Source organism: Bubalus kerabau, chromosome 21, assembly GCF_029407905.1.
Source record: "Bubalus kerabau isolate K-KA32 ecotype Philippines breed swamp buffalo chromosome 21, PCC_UOA_SB_1v2, whole genome shotgun sequence".
In the NCBI taxonomy this organism is placed as follows: Eukaryota; Metazoa; Chordata; class Mammalia; order Artiodactyla; family Bovidae; genus Bubalus; species Bubalus kerabau.
In genome coordinates, this window is record NC_073644.1 from 61249586 (window position 1) to 61261734 (window position 12149).

A 12149-nucleotide genomic window follows, 5' to 3' on the forward strand; every position below is an offset into this window, starting at 1 on the left:
TGCATGGCACAGAAGTGCTCAAGGGACTGACTTCCCTGGAAGTCCAGTGGTTGGGACTCCATGCTTCCATTGCAGGGGACAAGGGTTCGATCCCTGGTCGGGGAACTCAGATCCCACATGCCACACAGCATGGCCAAAAAGAAAAAAAAAAAAGTGCCCAAAATACATTGCGAGTGGAACAGATGAGTGGATGAGTGACTGAGCACACCCCAGGCGTTTAGACCAGAGAGGCGCCATGCCCTTCCGATCACGGCATCAGCTTCTGTGTGCACAGCTGGGTGGCCGAGGAGGAGGCTGGCTCCTGCTTTGCCTGTGGTTCTCAACCCCAGACACAAATGAGAGTCACCTGTGGGTTGGGGGCGGTGGGGTGGGGGCGGGCATTGGCATCTCACCGATGCTTCCAGCAAGCACCGCCCTGGGCCAACTGAATGCGAATCTCCAGGGCTAGGGTCCAAGCCACCCAATTTTGTGAGAGCTTCCGCGAAGAGGTTCATTTCTGGGAACCACGTTTTTAGAGCTATCCTGACACGCCAGCCACTGGAAACAGCTATTTTAAAAGAAAGCTGTCATCACATTTCCTTGGGTCCCAGGTTGGAGGGGCCCAAGGGAGTTTGGAATTTCAGAAACCAGCCGTGGCCCAAGGCAGGATCGTGAGGGTACTGTCTGCGGACCATCACTGAAGAAGTGAACTCCTGTGCTCCCGGTGTCTTTGGCTTTGCTGATTGCCCCAGTGAACGTCTGAGAGATTCCTTTATCCATGTCCAGATCAAATGTAGCCTTTGGCCTCATGTCCTTGTGTTTTTCAGTGAAGAGGCAGCCAGACTGTACTTCCTGGAGTACTACACGAAGCCCTACTGTCGATACGGGCCATTCCTCGTGGGCCTCTTACTGAGCATTTTCCTGCACCCAAACCACCAGGCAAACGTTCTCAGAACCAAGGTACGTGGCTTCCCCATGCCGCACTGTAGGAACGGCTCTTGATGCCAGAGAATAAGAAGAACCTTGTCTTCTTCCCTGATTCTCCGCTTTCCTCACTGAGCTCCCCTTAGAAAGCTCCAGATTCAGCACCCAGCCGGGTCCCACCCCTTGGAGCCTTGGTACAGGCCCAGAGAAACCTCTGACGTGGGAAAACACACCCGGTGAGGTGGCAATGGCAAGCCCCTCTTCTGGAAGGTCATGGTGACGTAGGCTTGGATTTTCTTTAATAGCAAAAGCTCTTTGGCTTCTAGAAATAAGATTCTTGGTCAGATTTGATGGTTCCGTCTGGGAATCAGGTCGTGCGGTATTTAGAAAGCTGTCGCTTTACCTTCCAGATGGGTTTACTTCCCTGTGGGTAATCATTCTGGTTCACCATCCAAGGTCAGAGGTCAAGCCAGAAACCTGGGTTCCTCTTGGATGCCTCCTGCCTGTCGCCCGCCCTCCCCGTCCGGTCACCCACCCCCGGGGCTGTTTCTCCTACTGTCCTCTCGTGGCCTTTGCCTCTCACCTTGTTCAAGCCCGTCTCATCTCTTGGCTGGACTTCACTAGTTTTCTTGCCTCAGTCTGATCTCAAATCCACCCTCAGGGCAATCTATCTAAAGTACTACCTTAGCCTCAGTTCAGTTCAGCCACTCAGTCGTGTCTGACCTTTGGAACCCCATGGACCGCAGCACGCCAGGCCTCCCTGTCCATCACCAACTCCCAGAGTTTACCCAAACTCATGTCCATCGAGTCAGTGATGCCATCCAACCATCTCATCCTCTGTCGTCCCCTTCTCCTCCTGCCTTCAACCTTTCCCAGCATCAGGGTCTTTTCACATGCGTCAGTTCTTCATATCAGGTGGCCAAAGTATTGGAGTTTCAGCTTCAACATCAGTCCTTCCAATGAATATTCAGAACTGATTTCCTTTAGGATGAACTGGTTGGATCTCCTTACAGTCCAAGGGACTCTCAAGAGTCTTCTCCAACACCACAGTTCAAAAGCATCAATTCTTCGGCATTCAACTTTCTTTATAATCCAACTCTCACATTCATACATGACTACTGGAAAAACCATAGCTCTGACTAGATGGACCTTTGTTGGCAAAGTGATGTCTCTGCTTTTTAATATGCTATCTAGGTTGGTCATAACTTTTCTTCCAAGGAGTAAGTAAGTAATTTCATGGCTGCAATCACCATCTGCAGTGACTTTGGAGCCCCCAAAAAGAAAGTCTGACACTGTTTCCACTGTTTCCCTATCTATTTGCCATGAAGTGATGGGACTGGATGCCATGATCTTAGTTTTCTGAATGTTGAGCTTTAAGCCAACTTCTTCACTCTCCTCTTTCACTTTCATCAAGAGGCTTTTTAGTTCTTCTTCACTTTCTGCATAAGGGTGGTGTCATCTGCAGATCTGAAGTTCTTCATATTTCTCCCAGCAATCTTGATTCCAGCTTGTGCTTCATCCAGCTCAGCATTTCTCATGATGTACTCTGCATAGAAGTTAAATAAGCAGGGTGACAATATACAGCCTTGGCGTACTCCTTTTCCTATTTGGAACCAGTCTGTTGTTCCATGTCCTGTTCTAACTGTTGCTTCCTGACCTGCATATAGGTTTCTCAAGAGGCAGGTCAGGTGGTCTGGTATTCCCATCTCTTTCAGAATTTTCCACAGTTTGTGGTGATCCACACAGTCAAAGGCTTTGGCATAGTCAATAAAGCAGAAGTAGATGTTTTTCTGGAACTCTCTTGCTTTTTTGATGATCCAACGGATGTTCGCAATTTGATCTCTGGTTCCTCTGCCTTTTCTAAACCTAGCTTGAACATCTGGAAGTTCATGGTTCATGTATTGATGAAGCCTGGCTTGGAGAATTTTGAGCATTACTTTACTAGCGTGTGAGATGAGTGCAATTGTGTGGTAGTTTGAGCATTCTTTGGCATTGCCTCATGAAAAACCTATTGGTATGACTTTTGTTGATCCACAAGACCTTGAGGGCAGAACATGTTCCTACACACCTCTGAATTTCTAGCATCTGGTTCTGCAATCACTCAATAAATGAATGGAGGATTATTTGCTTCTCAGTGAAAGAAGGGTCAAGAATTCCCTTGCACTATTTGGGGGCTGTGCTGACCCCAGATCCCCTCTGCTAGGCCCTCCTTTGGTTTGTCGAGGTCTTGTGGATGCCTCATCTAAGAGATGAGGCCCTGGGCCTTGGAAAGCCGTGTGTTGCTCATAGCAGGAACAGGAGCTAGGGCGTCATGGGAAGCAATGGATCCACAGGGGCTACGTGACTTTTCCTATAGGCTGGAGTTATGATGCTCCCTTGAAAATGCACGATCAGGTTGTACATTCTAACAGAAGGCCATTCAGAGGTGCTTTGGGACTTCTCTGTGGTCCGGTGGTTAAGAATCCACCTTGCAATGCAGGGGACATGGGTTCGATCCCTGGTGCGGGAAGATTCCACATGTCTCAGCGAAACTAAGCCTGGGCACCAAGACTACCGAAGCCGGTGTGCCTTGAGCATGGCTCCACAGGAGAAGTCCCCGCAAGGAGAAGCCCACACACAGGAGCAGCTGCTGCTCAACGCAACCAGAGAAAGCCCTCGTGCAAGAATGAAGATCCGACACACATGCGTGTGTGTGCACACACACACACACACACGAGGTGCTTTAGTGTAGTCCAGGTTCATAACGCCCAAGGAGGAAATGGGTGTGGACAGAAGGGAAACCCTACGATGAGACGGGGCATTTGGGAGACGCTGCAAGGACCAGGTCAGGACCAGGGAGTATAGCGTTGGAACACAAGTCAGGCTCAGCTGGAGGAATGGCTTAGAAGAATGAGTAGGCCAAGGGCAAACTGTAAGCCAGAAAAGAACACAGAGTCCCTGCCCGAGGCTGCTGAGGCGTGTTCCATGTAGTAGGGGTGAGATCAGGCAGCATGCATTCTAAGAGCGGAAGGGACCCTAGGCTCAAAGAAAAGGCTCGCGGAGAGCTCTCGAGGAAGTTACTTCGTTCCCTGTCGCCAGAACCAAGGGCAGGAGCCTGAGACCCGAGGGAGAGCTTCTCTTTAGAGACAAGACAGTAAAGTAAGAAGCTGGCTCAGGTCGATGTAGATGTCCCCATAGCACCTAGAGAACTGGAACAGAGAAGCAAGAGAGACCCTTGGAAGACAGGTCTGGGTCTAAAAAGATCAGTTCAGTTCAGTTCAGTCTCTCAGTCAGGTCCAACTCTCTGCGACCCCATGGACGGCAGCACACGAGGCCTCCCTGTCCATCACCAACTCCCAGAGCTCACTCAAACTCATATCCATCCACTCGGTGATGCCATCCAACTATCTCATCCTCTGACATCTCCTTCTCCTCCCGCCTTCAACCTTTCCCAGCATCAGGGTCTTTTCCAATGAGTCAGTTCTTCGCATCAGGTGGCCAAAGTATTGGAGTTTCAGCTTCAGCATCAGTCCTTCCAATGAATAGTCAGGACTGATTTCCTTTAGGATGGACTGGTTGGATCTCCTTTCTGTCCAAGGGACTCTCAAGAGTCTTAAACCCCTGAAAAGGTCAGGTAAGGAGAAATCTAAGGTCTTGAACTGAGCCCAGTAATACTGATAGAATTTAACTCACAGGGCTATTCTGTGAACTGGAAACGTCTCCATTCTCCCATTCCTTCCGCCATGCTGTGTCCGCAGGGACGGGTGTGGCCCAGGTATGGGCTGTGTGTGGGGGGCTCTCACATTTATGGGGGCAGAACCAATCGAGGAGCCCTATTTAGTTGAGGAACAGAGTGGGAGGTTCAGAGTGGTGGGGGGCGCGACTAGAGCATTACCTTTTCTTTTTAACTGTAAAAATGATTCAAAATTCACTATAAGTTGCAAAAGTAGTAGAGACCTTGTGAATCCTCGACCCTTGTTTCTCTGCCAGTACGATCCCAACTGAGACACTGACGCTGATACAATCCATCAGCCGCACATCCACCAGTTTATCATGTCTGTGGGTTTATGTAACCACAACCACCACCGTCAAGGTGCAGAGCTCCCTGCCACCACAAAGGTCACCCTCGTGTATGTGGTCACACACCCCACTGGCCCCCACCCCGCCCCCACCCTAACCCTTCGTAGCCACTGAGCTGAACTTTCTGTTCCAGTCCAGTCTGGGCCCTGATCGAGGTTTACCAATAGAGCCTGAAAGTGACTGATGACACAGAATATCAGGGTAGCAGGCATGACACGCAGCGGGGCCAGGGTGGGCTGTGAGCCGTGCCTCTCCTCTCCCCCAGGGGCAGGCTCTGCTGGGCTGGGGGTGCGCCCTGTCGACCCTCCTGCTAGTGGTCGCCCTGGCCTACACGGTGGATGACGTCTCCGCCACCTCGTCCGGCGCTGCGGCCGTCTACCAAGGCCTCCACCGGACCCTGTGGGCAGCGGCCGTGGGCTGGGTCCTGTTCGCGTGCCAGGAAGGCTACGGAGGTAGGATGCAGCGTGGTGCTTGCGCGGGGCTCACACGCTGGTCTGTTAAGGGCGACGGTGTGAGAACATGTGTACACAGACGAGTGCTGACCGATGAGTGACTGACAGGGACTCAAAAACGCCCTTTGTCTACATATTTGGGGAAACCCACCCGTATATTCTGGAGAGGGAGGTGGCAACTCGTTCCAGTATCCTTGTCTGGAAAACCTCATGGACGATTTTCCATCCCTCAAATCCCAGGAGGAGGCTGGTGGGCTGTAGTCCGTGGGGTTGCAAAGAGTCAGACATGACTGAGCGACTAACACTTACTTACTTACCCGTATATTCTGTTTAAGATGTTTATACCGGTTTATATATTACATGCAGGTTCTAAAAGAAAAATCGACAGCCTCTCCAATGAAGCTAGTTTAGAAACTAAAACAGGGACTTCCTGGTGGTCCTGTGGCTAAGATTCCACACTCACAGTGCGGGGATTCGACCCCTGGTGGGGGAACTAGATCCCATGTGCTAAAACTATGAGCTCATATGCCACAGCCGAAAGATCCTGAGTGCTCCAAGTAAGACTTAGTGCAGAAAATCAAATACATACATTTTTTTAAAAAAGAAAATGCTTTGTTTAAAAAAAAAAAAAAGAAAGAAATTGAAAGTGAGCAGGTAAGGTAATGTCATGAGGAAGAAAATCCCAGTGCTGGGACGAGAGTACTGGCCACCCCTACCCTCATCTCCTCCTCTGATCATGTGAACTAAAGAGTTACCAACACCCCCTCAGCCCTTTGATAACGGGGACACTCTTTCTGTTGAGCCAGCCTTTCAGAGTGGAACAGAAAGAGAGCTTAAATGGAAAGAAAGGATCTTCTCTAGATTAGAAATGTCTGTTCAGGTCACCTGACTTTTTCCTCCTTTCCTCTCTGTTGGGCACAAGGTACTTGCCAGTGAGCTACTGTTAGCTGCTCAGCCGTGTCCGACTCTTCGACCCCATGGACTGCGGCCCGCCAGGCTCCTCTGTCCCTGGAATTCTCTAGGCCAGAAGACTGGAGTGGGTTTCTGCTCCCTTCTCCAGGGGATTTTCCCGACCCTGGGATCAAACCTGGGTCTCTGGCATTGCAGGCAGATTCTTCACTGTCTGAGCCACCAGGGAAGCCCACAAGGTGCTTGAGGTGTCAGCAAATGACCAAGAAAGGCTGGCAGGGATCTCCCAGCTCAGGCTCTGAGCTCCCCAGCTGCCTGGACACCCTGAGATGATGGAATTAGAGCCATGTGGAGACACCACACATTTGGGCCCCCTGGGAAGTAATCAGGATGAGTTTAAAATTTGGCCCATGAACCCAAACCCGTTAGCCTCCAATGTGGTTGGAACAACCTGATGAAGTGAACATGAGTCCTGCTCACTGAATGCAAGCTTGTGTCAGGTTTTGCAGAGAAGTTCACCCGTGGCCCCGGGCGGCACTGGCCACATGGCTACAGGTAGGGCTATAAACAGCCCTGTTTCTCAGTGAGGAAAATGGAGCCTGGAGATGAAGCCGGCTGTGAAGGTCACACAGCTGGAAAGCGAGTCTGGGCCCCAGCACACAGCCTGAAGCCCCCTCTTCATTTCTGCATGCCAGGCCCTCTCCCCACTCAAGGTGTTTGTTCAAATTGTTCCTGCACTTTCATGCATGCAGAATGCCGAGACATCTGTCCTTTAATATTTCAGTGTTAAAAGCTTTCCCTTCTATGGAGAACGATGTTACAGGGGAATCAGGCTGTGTTCTGACTGATGTATTTGCATTTACGGGTTTGGATCGCATGACCTCTATTGATGACAATGACCTGTCGACAATGAATTGTTGGCAGAGTTTCAGAACATAAACAGCTACTCCCCCTGGCCTGGCCCAGGCCAGCTCTAATGTGCTGGAAAACATCCAGGATTCCTGTCTAATGTGACAGCCCTGTGGGTCAAGAATAATTGGCTAGATTTCTCAGGTGGCTTGCTGGTAAAGAAGAATCCACCTGCCAATGCAGAGGACGTAAGAGACGCAGGTTCAGTCCCTGGGTCAGGAAAATCCCTGGGAGAAGGAAATTCACTCCAGTGTTCTTGCCCGGGTCACCCCATGGACGGAGGAGCCTGGCGGGCTACAGTGCAAGGGGTCGCTAAGAGTTGGGAACGACTTAGCGACTAAATAACAAGTGTTTTGTTGTATATATATAAGCTACATCTTCTTATCCATTCATCTATTTTTGTTTGTTTGCTTCTGAGATCTTAGTTCCCTGCCCAGGGATCAAACCTACACCTTTGGCACAGAGTCCTAACCACTGGGACCGCCAGGGAATTCCCTCCATTTATCTGTTGATAGGCACTGACGTTACTTTCATATCTTGGCATGGATTTTTTTTTTTTACTGGCTTAATTCTACAACTATTTTGTTTCACAGGAATAACTTGGTTCATCATTTGGGATTCACGTGGGGGCAAATGCACCTTTTGACTATGATTTCTATTTATTCACTTGATTGCATAAAATACTTAATTGAAAGCTCGCTTTATGCCATGCACTGCTCTAGATGCTGAGGATATCACAATAAATAAGAAAAAGCCCTCTCTGTAGGAGATTGCTGTGGGGTAGGGGAAGCAAGAGACCAGGAGACTCGAGCAGCCTGAATAATGGTCTCCATCATTAGGTCCGAATTCCTTGGCAACTTGCAGCTGTGGTCAAGGATCTTGAGAAGGGGAGATTATTTTCGATTATTTGGGTGGGTCCTGAAAGCAATCACACGTTTCCCTATAGAGGGAGCAGAGGGAGGTTTCACACACACACAGAGGAGCTGGTGACATGAAGATCTGGCAGAGAGAGACTTGAAAATGCTGGTGTTGATCGGAGTGCTGTGACCAGAAGCCACGGAATGTCCAGGCACCAAAGCTGGAAGAGATGAGGCATGGATTCTCCTGCAGAGCCTCCAAGGGAATGTGATCCTATCAACGCCCTGATCTTGGCCAGTGATGTTGATTTTGGGTCTCTGGTCCCCAGAATGATGGGAGAACAAATTTCTGTTGTTTTAAGCCACCATGTTTATGTAGGTTGTTACAGCAGCCATAGGAAATGAACCCAGAGCCACATGAAGTAAATATACTCGTAATTTATTTCAGATGCAGATAAAAATGGTGAGTAAACACAAGCCAGGGGAGTTCCCTGGCCGCCCAGTGGTTAGAACTCCATTCTTTCATTGCCAAGGATACGGGTTTAATCCCTGGTCAGGGAACTAAGATCCTGCAAGCCTTGCATCAAGACCAAAAATTAAAAAAACAAAATCAGGGGTGGGAGGGTAACTGGATTAGGGGGTGCGTTTGCAAATACGTGGCACCAAAGCACTCCAGGCAGATGGAATCCTAAGGCAGAGTTCTCCAGTCTGGAACATGCTGAGTGGGTGAGGAGAACAGTAAGAAGACCAGTGAGTCAGGGGTCAAGGATCCAGGCAGGAGAGAGACAGGAGTGAAGACAGAGATGCAGGCAGGGCTTGGGTCATGCCGGACCATCAGGGCCTCGGGAAGAACTTGGATTTTATTCTAAATGCCACGTGACATGATCTGGTTTGTGATTTTAACAGATTAGTCTAGATGTTTTCTTTTCTCTGTTGTGTGTGTGTGTGTGTGTGGCTTGAAACAACAGAAATTGATTTTCTGGTTTTGGAGATGGCTCAGTAAGTAAAAAAAATCTGCCTGCGATACATGAGACACAGGAGACTCGGGTTCTATCCTGGGTCGGGAAGATCCCCTGGAGGAGGGCAAAGCAACCCACTCCAGTATTCTTGTCTGGAGAATCCCATGGACAGAGGAGCCTGGCGGGCTACAGTCCATAGGGTCACAGAGTCAGACACGACTGAGCGACTGAGCTTGAGCACTCAGTTCTGGAGGCTAGAAATTCAAGAGCAAGGCGTGGGCAAGGTCCTTCCGGGAGCTCTGAGGGGAACCCGTCCCATCTTCTCCTGGGTCCTCAACAGCCTTGGCACGTCGCTGTCCCCATCTTCACATGGTCATCTCCCCACGTCTCTCCTCTGTGTCTGTCTCCTTTTCTGTCTGTTTCAAGCACATTTTGGATGCAGGGCCCACCCTGATCTAAGATGACCTCACCTCTCATTCCTTACCTTAATTACATCATTTCCTTCTCCAGGGCATCTTCCCAACCCAGGGATCAAACCCAGGTCTCCTGCATTGCAGGCAGATTCTTTACCGTCTGAACCCCCAAGGAAGCCCAATGACATCTGCAAAGACCCTTATTCCCAATTCTGAGGTTCCAGGTGGACACAGCTTTGGGGAGAACATCACCATTTACCCCACAGCAGAGAGCCATTGGTCTTATTCAGCGAGGGAATTTCTGTTTTGATTTTAATTCCTTTAAATTCAGTAGCCACAAGGGGTCATAGCTATCATATGGGATGGTCCAGTTGTAGAAGATACACCAGGTTGCAGAAGGTGAAGGCTCTGGGGCCACACGGTGTTACCGCCCTTGTCCTAAGGTCCAGCAGCGTGTGTGTGTGCCTTGAATCAGAACCCAGGCCAGCCAAGGGACTTTGCACCTTGTTCTATACATGGAATGTTTCGTGCTCAGAGGTTGAAACCACACTAAGGAAATAAACTGGCTGTACACTCAATATTGAGCATCTCTTATTATATGTCTACAATGGGGAGTTGAAGTTTGTTTTGTTTTTGGCTTTGGCTTATCTGTTTTAGTACATTTTCCAGGTGGCCATAGTGGTAAAGAAACTCCCTGCCCATGCAGGAGATGCAAGAGTTCAATCTCTGGGTCGGGAAGATCCCCTGGAGAAGGAAGTGGCAACCCACTCCAGTGTTCTTGCCTGGAGAATTCCATGGACAGAGGAGCCTGGTGGGCTACAGTCCATGGGGTCGCAAAGAGTCAGACACGAATGAGGCAGCTTATTGTTACTGCTAAGTCACTTCAGTCGTGTCTGACTCTGTGTGACCCCATAGACGGCAGCCCACTAGGCTCCTCTGTCCCTGGGATTCTCCAGGCAAGAACACTGGAGTGGGTTGCCATTTCCTTCTCCAATGCATGAAAGCGAAAAGTAAAAGTGAAGTTGCTCAGTCGTGCCCAACTCTTAGTGACCCCATGGACTGTAGCCTACCAGGCTCCTCCATCCATGGGATTTTCCAGGCAAGAATACTGGAGTGGGGTGCCATTAGCACACACTTAAAAAGAATATGGACTTCCTTGGTGGTCTGAGGGTTAAGACTCAGGCCTTCCAATGCAGGCGGTGAGAGTTTGATACATCGTCAAGGAACTAAGATCCTATAGGCTGCATGGCACAGCCAAAAAAAAACCCAGAAAATATATAATGAATAAAGACCTTCTTAGAAGAAGGTTCACAGACTCAGGGGCGGGACCCAGAGGGAGCTGCAGTGACCCCTGCATTCCCAGGCGCAGGAGGGGCTCACCGCTCCGGGATCGGTGCCTGTCCCTCCAGGTCTGGTGAACCGGCTGCTCTCCTGCGGCGTCTGGACTCACCTGGCCAGCATCAGCTACGCTTGCTACCTGGTACATCCCACCCTCATCATCCTCTACAACGGGCTTCAGGAGACGCTGATTCACTACACAGACATCAACATGGTGAGCTGCCCCGCCCCCAGCTGGACGTCAGCGTGGCGAGGCTGCCCCGCCCCCAGCTGGACGCTGCGTCACCCTTTGTGCTCTCCTGGAACAGTGCAGACTATTGGCTTCACTAGAAGCTTCTGCTCTGTTTATTTCTCAAAAGCCTATTGTCCTTTGTTTTATTGGAGGTGGGACTTCAGTACAGGGTAGTATCGTTCTTTCCTTCTCTTTATTTTTAATGTTTGCGGCTGTTTGTCTTACAGATCTATTTCATACAGCCAGGATGGGGCCCTTTAGGGTCCAAACACAACCGGAATCTCGTAGTAAGACCGTGTCCACTCCGTCCCTCTCTCTCTCTAGTTCTATCTCTTCTCGGGACACTGCTTGCTGACCTTCATCGCTGGGCTGGTCCTGACGCTGTGCATTGAGAAGCCGTGTCAGGACATGAAGTGGTGCCTGCTGAGAGCAGTGCCCGCAGGGCCAAGAGCTTCCAGAGCAACCCTGGAGACTGGATGACCCTTTGTGGGAGGCGACGAGCAAAGCCAAGGGTGACTCCCTTTACGTCACAAACGCTTATATTTCTTAAACAGGGTGTGAATCAGATTTTGTGAATATCTAAGGTAGACACATTCTCTGTGTTTATTATATAAAAGTGTTCTGTGATAATCTGTTTAGTATTTATAGCATGATAACTGGCCCCAATGCAACTTTTTAGCAAAAAAAAAAAAAAAATCTAGATTTTTTTTTGGGTTTCTTGGGTCTACATGTATTTTCTTTATCACTGATCGTTAAAAAGCATCTAATGTAGTGAATTGAATATACCTTTAGGTTAAAATGCTTGCTTTTCTTGGTAAAATCACAGTTTGTCCTTTGCACATCGTAATTGTTTTTGTGTTACTATGATGCCTTCATAGACTTGTAAGTTTATTCTGGATGGTAATGATCCACTGTGTACACAATTCATGGGTTTGTCATTATAGGCGTTTCAAGCATGATTCATTTTATAAGAGGGCATATGCTATGAGTTGAATTGTGGCCCCTGGAAAAGATAAAGGAAGTCCCAATACCCCCGTGCCTTAGCAAGTGACCTTATTTACAGATCTGGTAATCGAGTTAAAGTGAGATCATGAGGGGGACTTCCCCGGTGGTCCAGT

General features: G+C 49.3%; 1 protein-coding gene across 1 annotated transcript in view; it reads left to right on the top strand.

The window, feature by feature from the left end:
- LOC129636045 (O-acyltransferase like protein-like) overlaps nucleotides 1-11932 on the top strand; it is a 68109-nt gene extending 56177 nt beyond the window's left edge. Inside the window, exons 15-18 of the mRNA XM_055559314.1 lie at nucleotides 807-939; nucleotides 5228-5414; nucleotides 10871-11013; nucleotides 11356-11932. Of these exons, the coding sequence (XP_055415289.1) occupies nucleotides 807-939; nucleotides 5228-5414; nucleotides 10871-11013; nucleotides 11356-11511 (619 nt within the window). The 3' untranslated portion in view covers nucleotides 11512-11932. The remainder of the gene's footprint in view (nucleotides 1-806; nucleotides 940-5227; nucleotides 5415-10870; nucleotides 11014-11355) is intronic.
- Nucleotides 11933-12149: the final 217 nt, after the last annotated feature.